This window comes from Streptopelia decaocto (assembly GCF_964273445.1).
Source record: "Streptopelia decaocto genome assembly, chromosome: 3".
Taxonomy (NCBI): Eukaryota; Metazoa; Chordata; class Aves; order Columbiformes; family Columbidae; genus Streptopelia; species Streptopelia decaocto.
In genome coordinates, this window is record NC_138656.1 from 90,275,297 (window position 1) to 90,301,219 (window position 25,923).

The 25,923-nt window shown below is 37.0% G+C and overlaps 1 protein-coding gene across 4 annotated transcripts in view; it reads right to left on the reverse strand.

The window, feature by feature from the left end:
- FAM135A (family with sequence similarity 135 member A) overlaps positions 1-25,923 on the reverse strand; it is a 92,570-nt gene that overhangs the window by 36,803 nt on the left and 29,844 nt on the right. For 3 of the 4 annotated variants that reach the window (XM_082047584.1, XM_082047581.1, XM_082047582.1), the window contains 9 exons: positions 15,325-15,404; positions 11,027-11,166; positions 10,840-10,910; positions 10,337-10,510; positions 7,663-7,789; positions 7,139-7,292; positions 4,586-4,663; positions 2,354-2,403; positions 459-614 (listed from right to left, as the gene is read on the reverse strand). In XM_082047584.1, the coding sequence (XP_081903710.1) occupies positions 459-614; positions 2,354-2,403; positions 4,586-4,663; positions 7,139-7,292; positions 7,663-7,789; positions 10,337-10,510; positions 10,840-10,910; positions 11,027-11,166; positions 15,325-15,382 (1,008 nt within the window). In that variant the 5' untranslated portion in view covers positions 15,383-15,404. The remainder of the gene's footprint in view (positions 1-458; positions 615-2,353; positions 2,404-4,585; positions 4,664-7,138; positions 7,293-7,662; positions 7,790-10,336; positions 10,511-10,839; positions 10,911-11,026; positions 11,167-15,324; positions 15,405-25,923) is intronic. The other variant, XM_082047583.1, reaches the window with a different exon arrangement.

Below are 25,923 nucleotides of genomic sequence, written 5' to 3' on the forward strand. Positions count from 1 at the left end.
TTAAAAATTCTTAATTCAGAAGGAAAGTACACTTTATTTTATGATGTAAGGAGGCAGCTTAAAGGCAGCAGGGAAGTGAAACGTGGGGTGGGCATTAGGAATGGCTTCTGCAGAAAAATGCATCATTCTGCACACATACATCCTATTCCACAGACTGCAATTTGCCTCCTGAACTGCATTTCTTATTCAAAAGATGAATGAATTAGTTGCTTTGTAAACATAAATTTATACATATACTCATATTTTATGTATTATATTCCAAGAATAAACTCTAACAACATGATACACAAGCTAACAAATGCAATACAACAGCTCCCTTTATGACTCCAACTAATCTTCCCAAATAAAACTCGAAAAATTAGAATCTGGAGTCTCATTTTGATACACATTTCCATAAAAATGTGTCCCAGTAGGTGTATGAATGTGGCCAAGTTCCTAAAGCCAGAGACAATACTTACTCTTAATGTGTGATGCTCCTGTGCCAGTAATGCTGTGACCTCCTCTTGTAAGGTAATGACCTCCAGAAACTGCCCCCAGAGCGCCATCAAAAGCGAGCAAAGCTGAGCAAGATTCATATTGATAAGTTCGGCCAGTTCATCAGGATTTTCCATTTTCTGAAGTTAGGAAAACATATTCAGATGATTAACAGATGATGATCAACAGATAATGTACAGACAAGAATCAAAAAAGTATACTTTATCTTAGTGAGAATTTTAATTTAAAAAGTAACTTCCAGATGAGAACTGTTTTGTCTAAGCAACAGAATTGAATTAATCTGTGTTACAACACTAACAGATTATTTTATGTTGCTTTAAACATTATCCAGTTGCCTTTTAGAATTAGGACTGCTGACTTTAAAATAAAGCAACAATTCCATTTATGGCAACCATAACTGAGCTGCAACTGTTGTATTTTCTAACATGCAAAAATACAGTGTGCCTGAAAAGAACAGGAATCAGCAGTCAGAAAACAGAAAAATCGATACTTGCTATGTTAGTCCAAATTTGATACAACTGTAAGCATTTAATAAAGACATCTCAATTTCGGAATAATGACAACTCGCAATAACATTTATATAGTGTTATCTACATTCACTTTCAACATGCTCAGGAACCAGTGTTGCAATATAGGCTTCCTAGAACCAGATCACATCAAGACAAATTCAGTGCGAACCAAGTTTTCTTTCTTAACAATGTACTGTAATCCTGTGATATAATACAGTTCAATGCCAGTCAACTGTAGACTATCACAAGGCTTATGCTCCCTGCCATTTAAAAAAAAAAATATAGTTTTTCAGAAACTCATTGTGGGCACACAAGGGTTTAAAAAGTAAAGACAGTAAATACCCAACTCCAGCAATATTGAAGAGCAAGTAGTAAAAAGGACTGCAAATACTGAAACACCAGCTTAGCAGGTGAGAGTGGAAATAAGAGAAGGAAGAACTTTTGATGAGAACTGCACAAAAGAACAGGAAGGAGAAAAAGGAAAAAAATATAAGCATACCTGAGCAAGCTAAGGGAGGAACCAATGAAACAAAAAACCACAGGTACTGAAAGAATTTACAGTAGCTATGTAAATGCAGAAAACTAGTTTATGAAGTAAGATCATTAGTTGCCCACAGAAAGATAACTGTGCTGGCTTTTTTTCCAGTTATACAATTGACATCTATTTAAAGCAAATATTCCATTTCCTTCCAGTTATACTACTGCAACAGTAACTAAAGGTCCTCAAGAGCTGGGCAGATGGCCCACTCAGTAGCAAAGCACGGACAATCTGTAAGAAAAGTGCTTAAACCTCCCCATGACAAGGACATTAGCTATTCAGCAGGGGCTAGTTCTGACTAAGGAGAGAGTTGGGGAGACAAATCTAAGTAATCTGAATTAGACAGTGTTTCCTTGAGAATGCAGGGAAAACAGAAGGAGGCAGCATCAGGACAAGTTCTTCCAGACAAGGGGATGACTTGAAGAATCTGCTTTTGTACAACTTACTATTGTACTACTGCTTGATCTTCTATGATTGTTATTTGATACCATTGAAACACAGGAATTCAAATTATAAATGGACAAAATTCACAATGTGATTTTAATAATTTTCCATAATCTTCAGTTTCATAGTATATAAAAGTTACCATGACTACTAACTGACACGCCAAGCCACCACCACATTGAGAGTTTTGGAGTCAGTTGAGCAATTTATCTTTGAATGAGGAGCACTTGAAATAGAGTGTTGACAAAGAACCGTACAGGATGTCAGCACTGAAAAAAACAGTTTCTTCCCAAATAGCACATGAAACCAGCAGACTCTACTTTTATAGTTATTACATTTATTTAATAAATGAAAAAGAATAGTGTACCTTTACTACTTCACACAATTCTGTAAGACGAACTTCTACATCTATGTTTTCTGGAAAGATGAGAGAACATATTCATGAAAAATGTACTTTCCAAGTTCCAGAATAAAACCAATTATCTCACAAAACAATTTTAAAACATAAAAAGAAAATAGCCATATTAAGTGTCACAATCAGCTTTAAATCAAGTAAATTATAAACTCCCATTAAAATACTTTCTTACTTAATTTCTTCTTCTTTCTGAGATTGAGAACCAAGCACAATTAATAAAAAGTTTACAACTGAGTATCCTTATCACTTATTATGATACCTTGTCAGAGATACAGATTTTCCATTCAAAATTATACTTGAAAATACTGTAATTTAGATAACACCAGTCACAGATTATCCAGAGAGCTGGTCAACTATTCAGGAGCAACAACATCGTTCACAGCTGAGGTAATACACTTCCTCTCCTACCTCCATTTTCCACAGATACCTTATTTCAGGACCATTTTTCTACAGGTATATTATTTACTTAATTTTCAAGCTACCTGACTATTAATACAGTTCATTAATTGCCTGGGGAATTATATTTCAGTCAAATAAAACTGTTTGTTAATTGATAATTTTCTCAATAGATCTAATATTAAGAATAAATTAATATTCCATGGTATGGCAGCTTAAAATGGATCTGAAACTTGAATGACATATTTATAAAGAAAACAGATTTGTTCCTTCATGTAACATGTTTTTCCTTGTTAATCATTCCTAACCTACTTAGGGAAATCTGATCAATTAAACAATAATTTAGTATTATGTTTTGATTTCCTTCTACATCTGAGGTACCAGTGACAAGGGAATGATTTATAAACCCTAAAATCGTCTGTAACAATTACTTATATTTAAATTCATTTTTGAAACACAGTATAAGGAAAAAACCTGCAATGTTTCTTGAAAACATATGCCAACAAAAATGCCTTGAAACCCACAATAATAAATTTAGGATATGGATAACAAACACCGGTTTATAGGATGGCAACAGTGTGTTTACTCAACTTGTTTTCAAATGATACTGTCTAGATTTGGCATGTACATACTGATTTTCAATTGATTGCATCCATTATACTTAGGCTTAAACTTGATGACAAAAAAAATAAAGTTCTGAGAAAATATGCAAATTGCAGAAATGCATGAAGTTCTCAGAAACAAGTTTATAGATGTTTTTGAAAGAAACTACATACACCTGTATTAGCTAAACAGTACTCGATGATAATTATGAAAACAGTTTAAGATGTGATACTACTTTTGGTGTGTTTGTAGCCATGCAAATTGTGTCATTAGAGAAAAAATTAAATGGCTTGATTAGGAGACACAATACTACCTTGTTTGTAACACTGCAATTGAGAATAGGCTTTGAACAACATTTAAAACTCTGAAGTCTTAAAATCATTATTGAAAATCCCAAACTACGATGTTATATTAAAAAAGGACAGAATAGAGACAATACAAGTCAAAAAGAAATTAAATATTAACATTTTACAGCAGTAACATTCACCCAGCAAAGATCTGATGAAATTTTGCTGGCCCTGCTAAAAAATAGTTTTTATTTAAAACAAAATCCAAATGCAGTTACAGATGATTAAGCTGGTGACCTACTGTGAGACTGAACTGCTACTTTATTCTTTTCCCATCACAAACTTCCCTGCGCTTAAGCAGCACTGTCATCTTTTGTCCGGCATCAGACCAACACTGACAGTCTCCAGAGGGAGAACTGGCCAGCGAGATATGGAAAATGCAGCTTAAGCTCTGAGAATGTTTTGTGTAGCGTTTGGACAGATCCAGTCTTGAGATACCAAAAGCAACCTGAAAGGTTTCTCAGGAGCAAAAGATACTAGTCTTTAATTATTTAAAAGATTGAGTCTCTGCTGAATTAAATTAAACTATACTTTTTAGCTATTTTATGTAAATGATGACAACTGACTGAACTCTTCAATAATTTTTGTTTAGTAAAGCAGAAAAACACTAAACCAAAACCCAGTCATAATTTCTCATTTTGTTATCTATATTCAGCCAGGAAATAAGTAGCTTAATACTGCAGACCTCAGAGTTTAACATACGCTTGATATGGCTGAATAATGAAATAATGTTCCTGTTTACAAAATAATCTATTATTTTATACTATTAAGAATAATATAATATTTTATATTATTAATAAAAAGCTGAGGGGTTATATCACCTGCTTTGGAAACATACCTAGGTAGGCGTCTCTCTGGGTTCGTGGATATTTTCTTCTGAGAAGGCGTTCATAAAGGACCTGCATGCTGGCCTTGGCTAGTTATAGGGATTGCACACACATCACTAGTTACTACACTCCTTTTTTCATCTGTGATTTATTATTTGCCTTAAAGTTAGTCAAAAAGCTTATTGCTAGCCTAGCAATTAGTGCAGTTAGATCAGTACATGAAAGCATATAATTTTAGTATCGATTCTAGGTTAGATATCGCTTGTGATATACATAAAGCTACCATTTTTTATTTCCTAAACCCAATAATACTTCAACGCTCAATTACAGTTATTGAGTCCAACAGTCGCCTGCACGTGCTTCTGCAAAATCACTGTCCTGTGTTACAATTATGTGACAGAGCAATAGCAAAGCAAACAGACAAAACAAAATTAAAGAGATAAAAATTTAATTTAAAGCAAAAAAAGTGACAATTCTGGGATTTAAATGAGACTCAAGATTCTGCAAAGCCCTTTTACACTTCCCCCCACAAAAAGCTCCACTGTAAAACAGTTCATTTACTTTAAAAATGAAAAATAAATGCAAATGACATTTGTGTACTTTGTGAAGTCCAGAGAGCTTAAATTTATTTATAGACATCACAGAAACACAGATTTTTTTAAACTTTTGATGGATTTTAGAAAAAGTAGCGTTAATGGTAGGCATTAGTTATTTTTCATGAGCAAAAGGTGAGTAATAGTAGCAAAATTAACATTTGCATTATTAGTTCTTTCTGTTATATCAATTGTTCCAATCAATGTATATACAAAATAACTGAAATAAATGAAAAAAAAATATTTATAAATAAGAAAACAAAGTACTTCTAGCAGAGACATAAAAAATAACAAAAAAAGACCCCAAAACCCATGGGAAACAAACCAGCAGCAGAATATGTACAGTGAATGTTAAATGCAAGTAGTCATTTTTTCTTCATATACTTATTTTGAGCATTTCTGTTCAAGCTTGCATTCCTAAAGGTAAGCTAAATTGCCCACAGAAATGACCAAAGGTCTGACTCAAGTTCCACTGAAGCTTATGGAAATGTTACTGGAGACTACAATGAAGTTTGAAAGATACAACCCAAATATGCAACACAATGGCCGTCTTTTTTCTATTACATACATATTTTGTAGGAATGTTTTAGGGGAATTGAAGGTCCTATCTGAAACATTCAAGTATCGAGATTTAGGCTAAGCCTATCCTTACCACAGCAATAGTGCCAACGGATTTTTTTTTTTTTTTGGAAAAAGCACATTTTGTCCTTAAAAGAAAGACCAAGAGTTGAGTCATTCCTTTAACAGGGTGTTCCCCTCCATATCAAGATTAAGATAACTGAAACAGAAATATTCTTTGCACTGTAACTGTAGCAGTATTTTTGCTTATATAAAGTGTCTGTTTCAGATATTTTTCTATGCACAGACTTGTAATGCGCTCCCTCCCTCAAAGACAAATTAAATTAAAAAAACAGCTTTGTATTTTGTAATACAGAAGCTAAAAATTCTTTGTTTGACTCACTAATTGACCACATCACATTTTAAAAATAGTTTTCATATCTCAACTTTATTGTTTCAGAATGCTTAGCTTTGACATTGGTAAAACTAAACAGTACAAAACCAATAAATGCTATCTACAATCAGTGTCAAATCCAAAAGACCTGTTTTTCAGATTTATATAGAACTTTACATGACTAAAATGGTATATGCTTGATGAGGAAAAAGTCTAACTCATCCTTTATAATGCCAATATATTTTCCTTTTTTACTTTCACCACTCTCCTAGTTGAGGTTGGCTCTCTAAGACACCTGCATTCTGCAGAAATGTAGCATACATTTCCATGCATTAGATTTCATGTAACATTTTCACAGTTACTTTTATCAGATGCAGTTACTAAAAGTCTTCACTGTCATACAACTTCAATTTCTTTCTGTTAGACTGACCTGTAAGAGTTTAAATTTATTAAAGAAATATCTTCTCTGAAAGCATATTTTAACTACTCAGCTTTATAGAAACAGTTCTTGTCTATTAAGACCTTTTCTAAGTCTTAGGTAACTAAGGCTGTTTAAAAAGTTACACTAGAAATGGAGTCAGCAGCAATTTCTTCTTGTAGGTCTTTTTTCAAACAAGTTTCCATTGTGATATTCTTCTCAAACCAAAGCTTACAGAGGTCCAATTTTTATGGAAATATATAATGTTTCCTTATAACAAACATCCAAGCACAGCATGCTACTTGGATTAAGAGTTTCTCTAACTTTCTCACCACTAAACACGGTGATTTCAAATACCAGGGCAAATCAAGACCAACAAGAAAAAAATATATTTGCATAAATTCAGGCTGTTATCTCCCCATTTTATTAGTAATGCAACAGTGCTACTTGTTTTCCTTGAGATATTAAATTCCAGCTCAGTTCGAGCAAAAAGATGCTACATATACAAGATGTATGAAATTTATGCCAGTTTAGTCTATAAGAGGGGTATCTTTAATAAGCACAAACAGGAAAGTGATGCATTTTATTAAATTCAACATACCCAGTTCGATTCGGTGAGAAGAGGGGAGCTCCTTTGTTATCATAATGAAATAGCTGTGTAACCCTTTGAAAGCAAGCAGCAAACTGGCACAAAGCGTATAGTGGAAATTATAGGCATGGCTGAGGAAAGACTCTGAAACAACAAAACTGCACCCCTAAAAAAAGAAAAAAGAGAGAGGTATTTATTAATTTTGTACAGTAAATGGAGTGTTACAGAATAACTAAAAAGATAGCTACATAAATTGCTTCTTTTCATGAACCTCATCCATATTTTTGCGATTCTCAATAGACTGCAATATCTTAAAAACAAGGTTAAACACTAAATATTGTAAGCTTTCCTTCTGCATGTTCCTGAAGCATGTAACATAGCCTTTTGGAATAATTTGTCTCATTTCCCATATCATGTGGCACACTGCCATAAGTACAACAAAGTTTATTCTTTATCAAGCAATATTTCTGCAGAAAAGGTAAAATTAACACTGCCCAACAAAATAAAAATAAAATGTTAGAGTGATACATTCTTACATCTGCTGATAACTGTTTTGTGTAGTTATTGCCAAAGACCACACTTTCAAGAGAAGGAACCACAGAGTCTCTGTTTTGTGCTGGTGCATTCCGGTTCAACCATGTATTCTTCACTGGGCGTGGAAAACTGCAAAAAGCACAAATTAACTGATAATTTGAACACACTATGTGTCTCGAATCTACTGTCATTAAAACAAATTCTTGATTTGTCTTGAAAAGCAGCAGAAACCAGGACTCTAAGTAATAACCTGGAAGCTCGTGGCATGGTGGGCTGCCCTTTTAAAGCCCTTTGGGGTGGCTCAAATACCTCAGCCAGTCTCTGGCACTGCGCTAGGGAAACAGTGTTCTCCAGCAGTTCTCTTCAATGCCCACCTCCAGCCAGTCGCAGAAATTTAAGAAATGATTACCCTCAGTGGTTCTGTTGCTATCTCTCACCATGCAGGTCAGCAGACTGTGCCAGATTGTGGAAGCTGTTCCTCATTATTTCCAATGCAAGTCTCAACTAATTTAAACAAAACTCCTGAAAGTTTAAGCCATATGGATGAATTTTGAACTGTAACAGGTATGAGGCAATCACTTTCAGCCAACTTTACTATAGCAAGCAGCTGGAAAGCTGTCACGCAAACTGCCGTCGCTGTGTTACTAAGGGACGCCCGACCTCTGCCTAGGGAAGAGGAAAGCCCGCCCTGAACGCCTGGGAGAACAGAGCATCCTACAACAGTGCCTTGTGAGGACACAGAGCTAGGAAAAATCAATTAAAGATCACTGAATACGCAAAGTGGGGCCTTTTAGATACTGGGCAGAAATAAGCAATGACAGGTTAATAAAACAAGTAGATTGTACAGGACTCCAGGGCTGTAACCAAGCAGAATTATCTCCTCTCTTTGAAGGAAAGTGTTAACACTGGTTGTTCCCAAGAAGAGAACCTGGGTGCTGCTCTGAAAATGACAACACTCAAAAAACAACCTCCTAGGAGTGGATGGGGTGCCAATAATGCGAGCGTGACCCAAACAGAGGAGCAAACTGTCACCCAGGAAAGCCTAAAGGAGGAAGGGGAGTGAAGCCTGAAGTGTTCAGGTTTTTCAGAAAGAGATGCTCCCGAAAAGCAAGCGGGCTATGTTGGCTATAAAGTATTTCCTAAGTATGACAATATGGGATAGCGCAACGGAAACAAAACACTGTAAATTCAAAAGTTTCTGCCTCTCCCCACCCTAAACTCATTTAAAGGACAACTTGGATCCTTAAAATAAGTTTATGGACACCAGTAACATTCTGTTCTGAAGAGAACCAAAGCAGCATGGAAGTTGCTGTTTTGTTTCAATATCTCCTTACACAAGCTATATCAAGTTAAGTTTAAAATACAGCATTATTGTATCATCACCTGAAAAAGCCAGAAACAGATGATAAATTGTATGAAAAACCTCCGATTTTCTCCAACCTTCTAAAAGTCAGCAGGGACAAATACATTTTCGGTTGAAAACTAGTAACAAAACCTGCTTTTCATGTTCTCACAATGAAGTTCAAACTAGCTATGGGATGAATACAGGAGAAACACTTGAATTTCACTTGCGGTACGGTGTGACAGCTTACACTTTACACACATGCTGCTACTTTAAGTGCATTATTTTATCAAATGAAGTCTTCAACAACACTACTAGCTTAAGGTAATTTTCACCTCCTCACTACTTGCTCTTCTCCCCATCCCTTCAGATGAGCCAGTTCAGTTACTACATAACCACGCCTAAAACACATCACCAGAACAATCCAACTCGGAGGGGCATAAAAGAAAAAAGCCATTTGAAGCCGCCAAACCAGCACAGTCCTACACTGCACAGAACAGCTGCCTCACACACGTAGAAACATTGCTTTCCATGATGTGAAGACAGGGACGAGCAGTGGGAATACCTTAAGCTAAAGGTTTGGACATTTATGGCACAGCCTAAATTAGAATACAAAGAAACTTGAGGGAAGTAGCACGGAGTATGTGAAGGCCATGAAAGAAGGCAAATATAGATAAGCTAAAGAAAAAGCTGTGGAAAGAACACTTCATATGTGTGACTGACTGTATGGCCCTTTTTCACACTTACTTTCAAGATAGAGAAGTGAGGTAAACAGAGATTGCAAAGGGTGATACAAGTCAATGAAATAAAAAAGCTTCAGTAAAAATTAGGCAACAGCTTTTTCAAAGAGAAAAATGAAATTCTTCATTTGCACTTACTTTAGAAAATGTTAAAAGCATTTGCAGACATCATTGCCATTACAGCAGTAACAGAAAACTGTGAAGATATCTAACAGAAGACGCCCTGTTTGTACTAATGGCAACTACTTCTGTCACTAATGAGAGTGAGCAGCAGATCTTCCTGATTAAGAAAATATATAAATATTTAAACATATAAATATACATGTATAAATACAGATATTTATGCATTCCTCCCCTTCTCTGGTCTTGGGTATATCTCTCTTCTACACTACATGCTCTCATTTCTAACAAAAACAAACTCGAAATTTTTTTCAGGTAACTTTGAAAACAAGAAGTTTCTCATCCCTCTGGGCCTTGAATTCCAAAATCATCATGAAGAAAACTACACTTAGCTCTTTCCTGAGTATCCTATTTTTATAACATTTCCATTTGGACACTCAATAATTTATTTGCATTTTATTAACAAGGGATTACCTTATCAATGGCTGATGTAGAGCAACCAAAGAAGCATGGACTATAACCGATATGACAGAAAGGTGGAAGTAATCAAACATAACATTAACATAATGATGAAGGCCCCGGTGTAAGTTAAAGTGCAACTTCAAAGTTCGGCTACTAATTGGCTGTAGTGTGCTCAGGTCATCTGGTCTAAAAAGAAATTAAAACAACACAACATACAATTAAAACAATCATATTTAAAGTGCAAGTTATTAATAACTAAAATAGATAGCAATTTAGCATAGGTCTAAACTTTGGAATACAATGACATCTCTCCCAGGAAAAAAAAAATATGAAAAAAAAAATCAGAATGAGACAAGCCAGTTATGAGATCTTAATGGACTTCAGTTGGATTTCTTTTTTTACCCTCATATATGTCTAATACAAACACACTATGTCCGCATATAGTACAGATTTAATCAGTTTAAAAAGATAACATATCTTGTTGCTTTAATAAAATCTTCTATATTTAAACTTACGAATAGTCTGTATCCGTGAAGTGTAGATCTAACGTCAGCAGAAAATTCATTTCATTAAGAGACTCCTCAATCTAAGAAGAAATTGTAGAAGCATGAAAACCTTTTAGGTCCCTTATTTATACTAATCCAAACAGTACTTAATGAAGACTTAGTTATCTGTATATAGTAAGGTTGAATGGCAGATTACCTTCCTTTCATCTAACAGCATTTTTATTTTGAAAATCATCACATCGTTCACAGAAACCTCCTCATTTTTGTAAAGAATCTGAAATGTTTTACTGCAAACTATATTATCATGGATTGAAGCAGGAAAGGCAAGATCTGCACCTGAAAAGAGAAACCAGCATTAATGTAATCACTCTAGAACCTGGAAACCTCAGAGCAGCTAATAAGTGAAACTATCATTCCTACCAGTTTCATGACCACTATTAAAACTGTAACACCAACAAAATCAGCACTTTCCATTCCAGTCAGCAACTGCTGGAGTTTGAAGGAGCGCGTTTTGTTTCAAATAAATACTGTATCAATATTTTTAATGTAATTTGCTTTTGGTATGAGTTCTAGACTGAAGAATTTTTGCTTTGTTCCAAACTGGAACAAGACATTCTAGGCATCAAAAATTCTAATAGAAATCCTGAAATTTGTGTTTCATCCAGCATTCATGTTGATTTGCAAGGTTTAACCACACTGGGAACTGTTAACTACCTACAGATGAGGAAAAGAGGTTAAAGTGACATGTATCACTCCACTGACTTAATCAAGAACAGAGGTGGTTTGTTCTTTCCTTCCAGATAGTGCATACTACTCTGGTCAGACCAGTGCCAAGTGTATCACCTGAACCTTAGACTTCTCATTCAATATGACACTTCTGCATTCAGTCTAGAGGCTGCTCATCAGAAAGAGTTCAGAAAAGTGTGATAAATGGTCTGGGAATCCTTTAAAAAAAAAAAACAAACAACAAAAAACAAACAAGAAAAAGTTGAAAGACTTGAAGAAATGAGAAAGGGAATGGCTTAAAACAGTTTTTGAGGAAGTACTTAGCATAATAGCAAGAGATTATCATACAGGAAATATTATGATAGGCAATATCCTATGAAACAACACGTAACAGAAGATGGAACTTGGAAGAACAAAAGTAACAGAAAAACAGACACACTCATATTCCTCCTCTACAAACAGCCCCAGTAACATTAACCTCTTCCAGAACACCAAGTCATAGAAATTATGTAAATGAGGGTACAAAACATTTTAAAAAATTCTTTTGATCCTTCTTAACATATTACTTCAAAGGAATCCACAAATGAAAAAAAAATCTGCAAAATTTTTACTTTATATTTGGGGTCTACAGACCTCTCAGAAAAATCACTGCACCTGGCAAATATTCCCACTCTATAATCTTCATAACATCTTAGTTCAACTTCCCTTCAGAAACTAGAAACAAGTCAAAATACTGCGTTTTGCTGAAAAGCTTCCATATGTGTCATCGATTTAGGTGCCCTGGAAAAAATATGCCTCCAAAGGTTGAATCATTAAAGGCTAATTCCCCTATACATAATGCCACTTTCAGCTTATATCCGTCATCAGTTCCAGGTGAAGGGCAGAGCAGGTATGGTTTCACATGACATGTAATCTGATATAACCGCACAGCATCAGCAGAAGGGATCTCCCACTCCAGCTGATACAAAAGAAGACACGTGGCCGAGGTCCCACTTCCTATGCAGCGTCCAACTCCACGTTGCAGCCCTCAGTTCTGCTGACTCCAGTGTAAGATGAAACGGCCCCTTAGAAGTGAGAGAGAGGAGTCCAAGAGGAAAACCTGACACCAGAAAAAGGCTGAGCCACGTCTACAGGGGGAGAAAGGTCTCACAAACCTGAAGAGAACAAGGCAAAACTACTGTTTGTTAAGCCAACTATTCACTGACTGGCCAAGACTATTTCTAGGCTTCTATACACACGAAAAGCCATCTCAGCGACAAAGAGGAAAAAGAGTGGGAAATTAATTTATTCCTGCATTGTAAAAATGTACATCTCATTTCTAACATGCCTTTTTGCCCCTCCTTTTTTTTTTTCCCCCGAAAACCAGCCACAAGTTTCTGATAGAAGTAGGAATTCAGAACATACTCAAATCTGAAACGACCTCATACAGGCTAGAATTACATATGTTTTTCTTTTAACTTTCTAGAGCATGACTACATCTCCCTTCAAATTATGAGAACGCCACAAGACCTTCACAAGGCTGGGGCTAAAGCAAGTGGCTTATCCCACCACATCTGTAATGACACTTGTTCTGGGTCCTGAACAATTCTACTGAACTACTAAAAGACATGGGAAATACAAATAGGAGAAAACAGAATTTAAATTATCACAGGACCTCATGAAGAGCTGGGAAGGGCTGGGCAAGGTGTGGAAGGAGATGCAAAGGAACAGGAAGAAGGGAAAAACTGAGCCTATATGTTTGACTCAGGGAAACAAAAGGAAGAGACAGATCAAACAAACAGTCTGTGGGAGAAGGGTAAACACACAGCTCAGGTTAAGGAACCCGCAGGTGACTTCTGCAGAGGCTAGGGAGAGCTAGAAGTAGGCAAAATCACTTGGACTGGAATGAGAAAATCATGACACTGTCAAAAGGAATAGTATTTAGAACAGGTAGGTATGAGAAAGACAGGATAAGAGATGGAGAAGTATAGGGAGAAGTACCTGACCGATACAGGATGTCATACTCAAGAGTGAGCGTTGAGGGCCCCTGTACCACCTCCTCTATAGTCAACAAGCAACAGAAACTTTCAGATGGCTGGGTCAATCCTCTTAGCGCTAGTGCACACGTAGCCTAATAGCAGCTGTTTTCTACAAATAACATTGGTCTCAGTAACTGGCATCAGCTATTCCTCCACCTTGAGCAGGAGAGCTGAGAGTTACAGCTACAGCATCCAGCTCTGCTAATTCAGAAGCAGCTGAAAGGAATGGAAGGCAGAGGTCCTCAGCCAGACCAAGCACTATCACACCCACAAAAAGGACAAATTAATACCCTTTCATTGATCAGCTCGTACCCTTCTCTCCACTCTGTTGTGGCACAAACATTATCAGCAACTACCTGACAAACCAAACTGAGAGCCTGATCTGAAAAGGACCCCACTTTTTGAGCTTGGAGGGGCTTGGGCTTTTGTAAAACAGTTGCTCGTCAGCTGAATGAGTTCCCCAGTTGCATTCCCAGGCCCAATCAGACACGTCAACAGAGCAACAGGAAGGGAAGGAGTGGCCAGGGGCAATCACAGGCTGATTTCTTTTTTTTTAATAGCACTGCTGATCTAAACTCACAACAAATTGCAGTCCTAATGTTTACATCCTCTGTGCCTGATCATGAGAGACAAAGGAGCTAACACACATCACAGTTTATAAACAAGATCGCAGCTTTCTGAAAAAAACAACTGAAGACCATTCTAAAATATACCATGAAATGGAAAAACTTCTTTTTCAGTGATATTAAACATAGCATTAAGTGACACTACTTAAAAAGTTATTGGTTACTAAAGGGTCACTTTAGCTGAGCTAAATTCCATAACCCATACTCAACTTGGCCTTTGAAGTGGAATAATCTTGGTTCCTAAGAATTATTTATTTCACACAAATCCAAGAAATATTCAGGAAGCATGACTAAAATTCAGTATTCTACACTGTTGCTCTATCCAGAGTTACTTTTAAAATAGCCTCAAAAATTCAGGTTTCCAAAATCTCATATCACATTTTCGCAGACTGCAGTAGGTTTTTCTTCCTTGCAATTCCTAGAATTCCACCTGACATTTGAAAACTTAATTCATTTTTTGCTTTTCACATTTTTACAGAATGCTGAGATGTGGGCTTCACCGAATTAGGAGTACACAACAGGTGTCTCCAGGTTCAGTTTGCCTGGACAAAGTAACCAAAGAAAGAAAAAAAAAAAGAAAAAAATATATGATGGAGTAGGTAATTCTGTTCAGGAGGTTAAATCAATTTTCAGTGTTGCCACAAGACAATAAGAGAGCAAGTTTGAAATCAGCAAGACTGGATCCTTTCAGAGTCTTCTTTTTGGAAACAAAAACACAACAATCTGTATAGAAGTCTGTATCTGAAGTTCTCCATTACTTTGAGGATATCAACTGAAATAAGATCTGCCCTTTGTCATCTTAGCCTGAAACATGGAGAAAACTGAACAAGTCAGGGGAAAAAACAGAAGACACTAATATAAAGGAATCAACATGTTTTGCTAACAACAAATGGAACTAAGAGAGGAAAAACAGTAACACAAATTCTGTAATCAATTTTTAAGTCTCACTGCTAAGAACAAACTAGTTTTTCAGCAGGTCATCATGAAACAACTTAGGTTTTTAAATTTTGTTATTAACACAATAAAAACATTTAATATTAGTTGTAACAATACAATACAAAAAGCATGCTCCCTTAATTAGCAGCAAGATAATGACCTCATTTACTAAAAGTTTTTGCACTTACCAGTTGCATGTAACAAGCTAGCTTCCAATTTGTGTGGAATTCTTGGAGGAATTTTCATAGATACACGAATCTGGTAAAAGCTAAAGCAAAAGACATGGATTTGCAACATGTGAAGTACCATACATCTCATCTACCATATACAAACAATCATAAAGGCAGGAACAGAGAGTGGGAAGAAGGAACAGGGCACAGAGGCCTAGGAAGCCGGTAAGTATCTTATTTTGGCTTTTCATCTTGTTGGGTTTTTTTCTTGATCATTAACCAGGGCAGCAGCCAAACACAAGAATACAAGAAGGAAGCCTCAACACAGAGCTATTCTTTCCATGTCACACAGTGTTGGGGCAAATATATGTGGAGATACATGGTAAACTATGCTGGAGAACTGAATAGGAATGAAAAATCAGGATTGTCAGCTACACTACAACCATCTCATGAAGACCTACCATGTAGCACATCTACAAGACTGCTAGAGCCAGTTCTGCAGCTGAAGGAGCTATTAGTGAAACTGCAGCACAATCCCCACCAGGGCCCCAGAAAACATACTACTTACCAGACACTCTCTACATGGCTTCTGGCCACCAGAGATTCAAAAATGCAAATAAAGGGTCACACTAAGCAGAATATGACAGTACTTGTATAGTGATAACACATAGTACCATTGCCTTTATGCTGTCAAAGGCAGGAACTACAGGTTTAAAGCCTAAAATTAAAATAATGATAACAACAACAAAAATAAAACCCACTAAACCAGAGTCTTTGTTTTCTGCATCTCTGCCCTCATCTTTAAATAGCTTGTAACCCTATTCTGCTCCATACTCTTTCCAACTTCGATTATCTATGAAATCCCTGTCACCTATACTGATTTTATGGAACTCTTTACACGACACAAGCACCCACAAGTTCACTTAGATGACACATTCTCTCCATCTCATCCCATTTCAGTTAATTTATTGTTGTTTGAAGGGGTTAGCTTCTGTTCCTCAGTGTGTTGATGTGACTGACCACACGGCTCCACAAACACACCAACGAAAGGGAGGGAGCAAGAACATTCATTCTCAAGCAGAGAGTAGGAAGATGAAAATGCCATTTTAGGCAGCAGCATGTTCTTAAATGCCCTTACAAGTATGCAATTTACCCTTTGTAGTCCAACTATGGTGTACACTCACTCACAGTTTTCTGGCTCATCTTCATCATCCCCATCATCCAAATCCAAACTACTCTAATCTGTCGTGGTGTTCTGATTTTGGCTTCTAACATTTCAACTAAAACTGACCATCCAGGACTTTGCTAGCAACTGATGCAACTGTGTATTAGCCTAACAATCAACAAAAAATTCTTAATTTAATACTTCCACAAAATTAAAAAGTCAGTTTTCGTCTGGTCAAAACCATGTGTCAAAGAATGCTTTATAACAGAAGATACCCAATGAATGAATGATATTGCTAGAGATAAGAGATGGCAGCAAAATTATTCCTACCTTTCAAAAAATCTAATAAAACTTAGCTTATTGCAAACCAATAATTATGTATTTTGTTTATAGAAACCCACAGGTCAAACATGATTCCATGTACATTTTTTTACTGATTCATAAACAGTAAATGAATTCGATATTGGACTTAAAAAAAAAAAAGGAGTAACATTAAGCTTTCCCTGACATCGTCTCCAAGAGTGCAAGGAATTGAGAAGATTAAGAGAGATCTCTCGACATTAATCCAGGAGAATGCAATCTAGTACACTAATGTACTTCATTTCTCTGGGTCAAATGCAACTTCCATCATTCAGTTACACTTTTCATCTCTATTGAGGACACAAGATAGACTATAACATATAACAGCCTCAGTAAGGAGATACTTCCCACCAAACTGTCATTTTATGGGTCCACAGTAAACATTTCTCAAGAGCTTGACGCCCTACCGCTACAAGTGGCATCTTCCCATGATCCAAATGACTACCTGTGATTGTAGAGCTTAGTGCTTGTTACTTCAGGAATTAAGAACAAAAATCATTGGTATGGTTTAGATTAAGTATTATGTCTCAGTAGTTCAGAGACATGCCAGATATTTTACTTCATCTCACTCTAACCTTCTACCAAATTTGGTCTCTTTTTTAGAATTTAAAATGTCAAAATCTGCATCATCCTCAGTGCATGTTTAGAACCATGTGGCAGCTTTACAGAGCATAAATTTAACTAAGGCTTAACAACTTTATTGAATGTGCATAGATTAATGAATTAGGACCATAACAAGTTAAAATGAAAGACAAAATAAAAACTGAGTGCTGAACAGAAAAAAGGTGCAATGTGTTATTCCTATTGCTTAATGCAATAAGACTCATTTGCCTTAAAGATGCTATTAAACAGCTGTTTACAATCTGGGCATCAAAGAAAGCCATCAACAGAATTGCTTGTGCTTAGAATGCAATTTGTGAAGCAAAAAGGCTTTTAGGACATCCTTCCTTTTTCTAGTATTATTTCCTAGCAATTAATCAAAAGCAGAATATTCTACTATTTATCCCATAAACCCTTTACCTGTCTGATGCATTTTAATTGGGGCTAATGAGAAGATGAAGGTGTAATGTTTGAGACAGGTGGCTTTATTTTTCAGCAGATTTATACTTTAAACAGTTTATAACATAAAACATTTACCTGTTAATCTAAATAATAAAACCCCGTAGGAGTTCAGCTCAGGGCAAATATGTAAACATAACTCAAAAGCTTGTGCCTAGATCTTCAAAACAATTATTTAACTGCATCAAGATATTTAAATAAAAACCCCCAACCTCCTACACAGTATTTACCCAAGTTATTCACTGCCACTCAGCTTTAAATGTTGTATATATTAAGGATCTAACTGAAAATGAAGAGCTACAATACTGAAACAGGGTACTCTATTCACAAAGGAATTACATTTGTAATACATCAAGTAAGGAAATGCTTTCTGAAGTTAAGATCTACATTCCTCATTTGGCAGCAAATTTTAACAGAAATTTCGAGAAAATGCATCAAGCCTTGTCACTCTCTTCCCCTCAGGCCCTGCCTTCTTCATCTTCCTTCCATCTCTGGTTCAACTCATTAATCAATTTGTGTTGCAATGCTTCTTTTTCTATACATATTTAAAAAAAAAAAAGGAAACCAAAACCCACCAAACCAAGTCACTTTCAATTATTTCCCAGCTGCACCATACACACTGTTTAGTTCTCATACATATAACAACTGACCTATAAACCTGATCTGTTCTACTGTATCTGCTTGGAGCTCCACATAACAATTCAGTATCAAGGACATGTTCCTCACCGATCACATTCAATTATCCCAAATATCCTTAAAATACTCTGTAAATAAGATCTGAATACAATCAACTCACCATCATCTTACGTAACAGGAGAATGAAGGTATCCTGGGAAGTGGAAAATCCCAGACAATAAATAACAATGCTACAGAGCATGCCACTGACAGTATGGCAAATGTGCCCAAACAGACCATGTAGCCCAGGTCTACCAAAGCTTCAAAATCCCAGTCCAGCATCTTCAAAAAGGTGGCACGTGCAGATCTAACCAGGCAGTTGCAGGCTTAGTACCATGACTGGTCAGAGGGTGTAACAGTTTGGGTCCATCAGTGGGTCTGTGCTGAAATGTCATCACGAAGCCCAGACGAATGGAGAACACGGTACAAACGTTTCAGCGGCACGGCGTGTGCTCAAGCAAAGCCAGTGAGATCCACAGGCACAACCTCGTTTCCCCTGACACACACCCACAGTCCCAGAAACCTGACAGGGGAACACTCGGACTGGCCCTGCACCGGCCTGGCTCCTGCTCACCTCCCGACTCCAACAACAACCTGGAAAACGCTTTGCTGATAACAGAGACAGGGCCTCTACATCCATTTCAAGATTTATGTAAAACTGTTTTCTAGAGCAGAAATATAGAAAAAAAGAAAATAGATCATGCTTTGCAATTAGCATTAAGAATCCAGAAAAGTACTGGGGTCCTTAAAGCTTAGACTAGTAATGATTTTTGTGAAGATTTTTGAGGAATAATTTGAAAAAATTCTGTCCCTTAATCTCTCTTTTGACTGCATTTAATGAGGAAAACACCATTTTCAGATTATTAAGGGTTTCAATTTTCAGTTAAAAAGGAATTCAAATATATTTGACAAAAATGCTTTAAAGCTATTCTCCCTGTTTTTAAAGAATTGAGGGTATTCAGAATGGTGGTATACTGTGAGATCACACATTAGTCACCCATGAAAACAGCAGCATTCCCCAGTTTAAATACCTTTCTTTTGCTCCATTAGTTGAAGCAGGATAGCTCAGTATTTCACTAAACAGAATAAAATAAAAATATCACCAAGAACTATAATTTACAATATGATGAAAAAAATGCATTAAAAATGGATCATAAGCAAGAACCTGATATGTCGTAGTTGCTAAATTGCTCTGATAGATCATGCGGTGATGTTCAGAACCACCACCTGATAATTCAGCAAGATGCATTTGGATCACATTTGATGACACAACTACAGTTTAGCATTTTAAAAGCCTCGGCTACAACAGCAGCTAACGAAGCAGAGTAGTAATGTGAGTCACTGCAGTCCAGGCAGTGCAGGGAACACGTGGGATGAACAGCAGACTGACCAGCGGATGAAGGTCTGACACCACACAAAGATTTTGTATGAGTCTTTAGCACCGTTTTGTCAAGACAATGAGCAGGTTACAACGGATTGACATTGTGGAATCTCCACTCACAGAGGCTTTCAAGACCAGAGGAGACAGAGCTCCAAGCAGCATGGTTTGGATCGAGTGCTGACCGTGCTTCCAGCATGAGAGTATCCTGTATGACATGCTGCTATCCCATCTATCATGAACCAGTCTATGACCCCAGAGGTTGAAGAAAACCTAAAACAGGGTCAGCAATCTGCAACATAGTGACTGAAAAGCAAAACAGAACAAAGTGCATATGGTTGGGAGTTAGTACACAAAACAAGTTGGAGAGACATCTGTGAATAGAGCCTATTCCAGCTCCTGGCTACCCTGAGTCTGAACTCAGGAACACATTCCTGCATATACACAGGCAAGACACTTCTCAACGGCTGATTTTCTCACTTCTCAGAAAGGCAGCATCTTCCAGTTCCTATTAAATTCCTAATGTCATAGACTTGAATAAAAAAAAAGACAGTCTACAACACTACCTCTGAAAATTTGCCAGCCTCTCTTTCCTTAAATGTTTCCAGCTTTTACTTTTAATTATCTTGGCCACAGAAATGAGGATGAACACCAGCTCTCGCGCTCCAGTTGCACTGCTTAAAAGTCTTGTCCTGAAACATTCCACATCCATCCCCAAGAGGTACCTTTGCATTTGCTTCACAACGTGCGAGTTAGCCTAAATATTTGAGATGCTTACTGAGACAGCATCCACAAGAAAAGCCAAAGTAACCAATGGAGTGTCTGCTCAGTCCTTCTTCAGTAAATAAATGTGTGTACTTGCTGATGTCCATTTATCTCATTTGATCCTCGATATCATTACATATGCAAATCCATAACCACGCTATTAGAAGATTCAAGGATATCTGGAGCTTAGTGTCCTTACTACCAACCTCGTAGGAACAGGTCTTCTGAAAAAGGTTGTTAGAATTACTGCTGTCCTGTTGGCAGAGGAGACCTCTATTGTCCATCCTGTAAGAACGATTAAATCTTTGCCGTCTGGTTGCATTAAAATCTTGAAGATTGAAAATCTAACATGTGCCAAAACATTCTCTCCTACACAGGAAAACTGACAGGTTTCTTTTTTCACTGGGATCAATATTTAGATGGTCATTAGTAAGTTTTTTCCTCACATTTGTTGAAAAACAATATTTATAATCTGAGCAAGAAGTAGATTTAGCAATAACTGGAATGTCTCTTCCTAACAACAGAAAAAGTAAATGCAGGAGGTAAAGGTTATTTGACTTCTTAATGCTCTCATATGGAACCACAGGCAGTAATGTGTGCGAATGTAGTCACAAAGGGCAACTATTATTAAAAAAAAAAAAAATCTCATGCATAAAAAAGCATATATGCTTTTACAGAGATAGCTGCATGAGCATTTACTTGAAAAATTACTTACTTTGCCAGCTAAAGTACATTCCAAGGGAAATATATGTCCTGAAAAAGCTTCATAATACAATTCATGATTGAGGTGAAACTTTTTTGTGGTGCCTCTCGCCAGGCAGAGGAGGGGCAGAAGCAGCACGGCGGAGTCCGACCTCTCCTCTCCCACGAATCCCAGCACACTCCCTGCATGCTTCAGTGCGCTGGGCCACACCGACATGAGCAAACACTGAACATCGTGGATTGCAAAATTCACATGGACATGGGCCACCTGCAGGGCAGCTTCCAAATTTGTCAGTTCACCAAAGGAAGGAACAGCTGTGACCCTGTTTATTTATGCAAAACCTCAGAAGAGCTCTTGGGATCTACTCAATGCAAGACCCTGTTGAAAACACAAAGCCCACTGTAGACCACCACTAAGACTTCTCTCCTTTTCCTTTTTCCAAGGCGATAGAGCAGTGGCTCAGGCAAGTACACTTCATTTCACACACAGGTAAACAGAGCTGGGGATGCAGCACTGCTCTGTAAATACAGAATGTGGCACTGAAATGAAGAACTGTGACAAAAACGGACAGAAGAGCGACTCTCCTGAGGAACAGGCAGCTCTGGAGGCAGCGATGTTGTTGTAATGGCTTTGTCAGGCTGACCCTGGCAGAGCTGTGTCTTCTACAGACCAAAGAGCTCTTCCCTCAGCAGCAAACCTGCACCAGCAGAAACTCCAACTGTGATGAGTGGCTTAATCAGCGAAATACTGAAAGAATTCAACAATGAGAGACAATGTCCTTCTATTTCTGTTCAACACCCCTCTGTCCTACAAGCGAAGCCCCTTGCTACTGCAGAGACCCTACATTACAAATTCTTTAATGGATTTATAAAATATTATCTTGAAACAAGTAAAGATATTCAGCATTTCACATTGTACTGACAAACGCCAGCACACACACACTTTTCAAGGCAATATGAGTGTGCTTCTGATGTTTAAAGTATTTCAAATGATCTTGGAACACAAATTCTCTATTTTAAATATCACCACAAATTAGTCAGAATTATTTGGTAACCTCACGGGTATTCCATAAAAAGGCAATCAAGGCAAAGGCACACAAACAAGCAACAAGGAGGAAAATCAGAAAGGGAGTAAAATAAGCTGTAAGGGAACAGAAACAAGAGAATCTAAAAAAAACCCACAGAATATAGCACAGGCAATGAAATGCTGATTCTTGAAGTGACAGATGTAAAAAGAGAAGAGAATTGGTCAGACTCGTTCCATAATTTTCCCCACCATGAGAAATGCACAGTCATTTACAAAAATTTAATCCTATCAAACCTAGCTGGGGCAAACAGACTACCAAATGGCTTATCTAGACAAGGTATTATTAAATAAAGGTATAGAATACACAAAACGTTTCTTATCTTGCAATCACTTTGGAATACGTACTTCTAATATGGACCAATACAAGATTACACTCTGCTACAATTGTGGGGTTTAACTCATTTAACAAATTCTAATTCAGATACTTGAGCTGCAGGAAAATTATCATGCCCAGACGACTGTTTCAAAAAATCTTTTATCAATCCCTTTAATGAAAAATCCATGTATTTCCCAGTAGGCTAACGTTTTTACTAAGATAAATAAAAGGAAGAGTAAACCTACAGGAAATAGAAAAAAGTTTTATTTATTTGAAAGCAAGTGTCTTTGAAAGTGAATTATTTTTCAAAAGTATCTCACATATCTATTGCACACGTCATTTCTGACAATTAAAGATACATATAAACATAACAGTTATTAGACCAAATGTATGATGAGAATTATTTGGGAGACTAATACCTCAAATAAGTCACAGCAGCTTGTTATGAAACAGGATTAAGTACATAAAACAGGAGAGAGTGGAAAGTAAATGCAGCTGGGGATTTTGCCTTATTATTACAAAAGCCTGTTCTCCATGTTCTTACCACAGGCACTCAGGCAGTATTCCTGCAGTGGTTATAAACATTTATTTAAAAACTTGAAAAAGGAATATTCTCAAATAAGTATTGTTTTTTTAAAGAGCCATATAAACATACAATATTAGATTAGCTCTTATTTAATCAAACAAATCTTAAGTTATACTAGTCTGTGTTTATAATCATAGCTTCTCTTTTATTTCCTGTTATTACTGAAGGGAACAAGAAAGAAAATCATACGAAATTACCTTGCATCTTTAGATTGTAACAGCTCTGCGAAATTCATCTTCAGGGTTAATGGTTTCCTGTATTCCCTTATATGAAAACTAACTCTATTTGTTTAGCTCAAAAATATTTTTCACTTGACTTTTTGATTCAGCATATTAGCCTCACAAACAACACATCACAAGTGTTTAACCACTGAGTGGCTTGAATGTTTCGGGTTTCTGGGGACAAAGATATCTGATGCAGAGTTTTCCTGGTAACCAGGGTCACAGTTTTTCCAAGTTCCACTCCTTGCAAACAGGCAGCAGTTTTCACTCAGACACATCACAACATGTTAATTTTGAAATCAAGGTTTAGCAAACACAACAGATGGGAGAACAGAAGACAAGTCTGACAACTCATTTTCTGGCATTTACTGGTCTCTCAAATGTTTTAAGTTTTGCAGCTGTGCAATTCTGTTCCTCTCATCTGTCAGTAATCAACTATACAAGCCTTACAATCACTTTGCAGCTTATTTTAATGGAAGACAATCTTTGTTTTCATAGCAAATGCATCATACACATAACTAGAGATGGAAATTCAGGTACCACAAAGAAAGCTGCTGCAAAAAAATCACAACAAAAAAGCCCACGTGAACTGCTGTGTCTTATGTAAGATACATCAAATAAAGGTTGTCACTCTTACCCCTTACCAGCATCTTCATCTTCTCCCTCTAGAAAGCTATGTCATTCAAGCAAGTCAAATTAGCTCCTCTAGTTCATTTTTTTTAATTGTATCACTATCGTTTCAAATTTAACATACTGCTCTGAGATGTCATTAGGATACTAAGAAAGAAAAATAGTGGCTTCTGATTCTGAAAGACTATCTTCTCTCCTTCAAGAAAGGTGCAGTTTCATTATTCAAGTCAGTTTAAGGCAGTGCTGCCATCAGCAGAAGTCAATTTACAGTCCAAAACCCTTTTACATGTTTTTGCCTCTCCTCAAACAAGTTTTGATGTTCCATCAACTGTAAGGTAAATCAGATCAACATGTTCATGCAACTGGAAAGGGGAAAAAAAGACTCCAGTAGGGGCTGGTACAGAAGGCAGGACCACTCAGCCGGGGAGAAAGCAGGACTGCTCCCTTCAGTGCTGTGACATGGGCTTAGCTCAGGGTGAGCTACAGGTGGGACTCCACACTCAGAAATAATGTGAAATTGTACTGTCATTTGCTGTAAATTATTTTTTTCCTCAATTTCAAGAGTTTCAACTTTAAAAAGACTGAGAAAAGATCTGCTCACTCTGTACTGTTATTTATGCATTCATCATTAACTTAATTATTAAGGAATAATCTCAGAAAGTATTATCAGAAAAATATTAGAAGCAAAGCTGTTAAAAGTTAGCAGCAGCAGCAGATCTGTTTCTCTAAATTTCATAATTTGCATTCTGATCCTAAAAGCTCATGAATGTCAAAAAGCAAGGTGAGCATTCAAGATTTGAAAGCAAGAGATTCCCAGTCACTCCAATTCTTACCCCTCCATGAAAACGAAAAAGTTGTTGTTCTTGGATAGACTTTGTATTTTTGCCATGGTAAAGCTACTTCCTACAACAAAAATATCTTTAGTGTCCTAACACCCACCCTATCTAGTACACCGCAGCAAATATACCTTTACAAGAACAAAGTTTAAAATGCAAACTCACAAGAGTTAACCTTCTGATACTGGTTTAAATAAACTCAACAAATTACGTGGGCACAGACTAAGTAGCCAAATCTCTTTTACTCCTGTCACGTTCCACAAGCTGGGTATCCCAAAGACACACGGGACCCACTGAACCTGTTCAACAAGTCTAAAACAAGCAAACAAAAATATATTTTTCTAAAGTCCATATTTCGTCAAAGGCTTTCATTTTGAGAAAACTGTAACAAGCATTGCAGAAAACTTATGACAGTATCCAAAATAATTTGAAATAAATTGTAGGTAGGAATGTATTCAGTAAAGGTACGAAACAGAAGGACTAGCCACAGTAACAGAATTGCAGAGATGATCATCAAGGTGATTCCATGTTTATGTACAGTGAGGAGCCTCAATCTTTCCATGGGTATCTGAATCCTTCTGTTCCCCAATGAAGCTGACCTCTTGCCACTGCTCCCAGGAAGCTGGGATCTGCAAAACCCACTGAAGAAAAATCCAAGTTCTCCCTAGGGAGTTAGAAGCTGGAGGTCTCTGCTGCTCTGGTTATCTGCACACTTGCCTTTTATCGTCTATTCCTTCTCCCTTTCAGAGCTGACCTAAGGAAAGGGACCTGGGCTTCTGGGGGTGATTAGGGCCCTTTCCCCAGGTTATACCAGGAGTGGGTTCCTCTGTCCTCTGC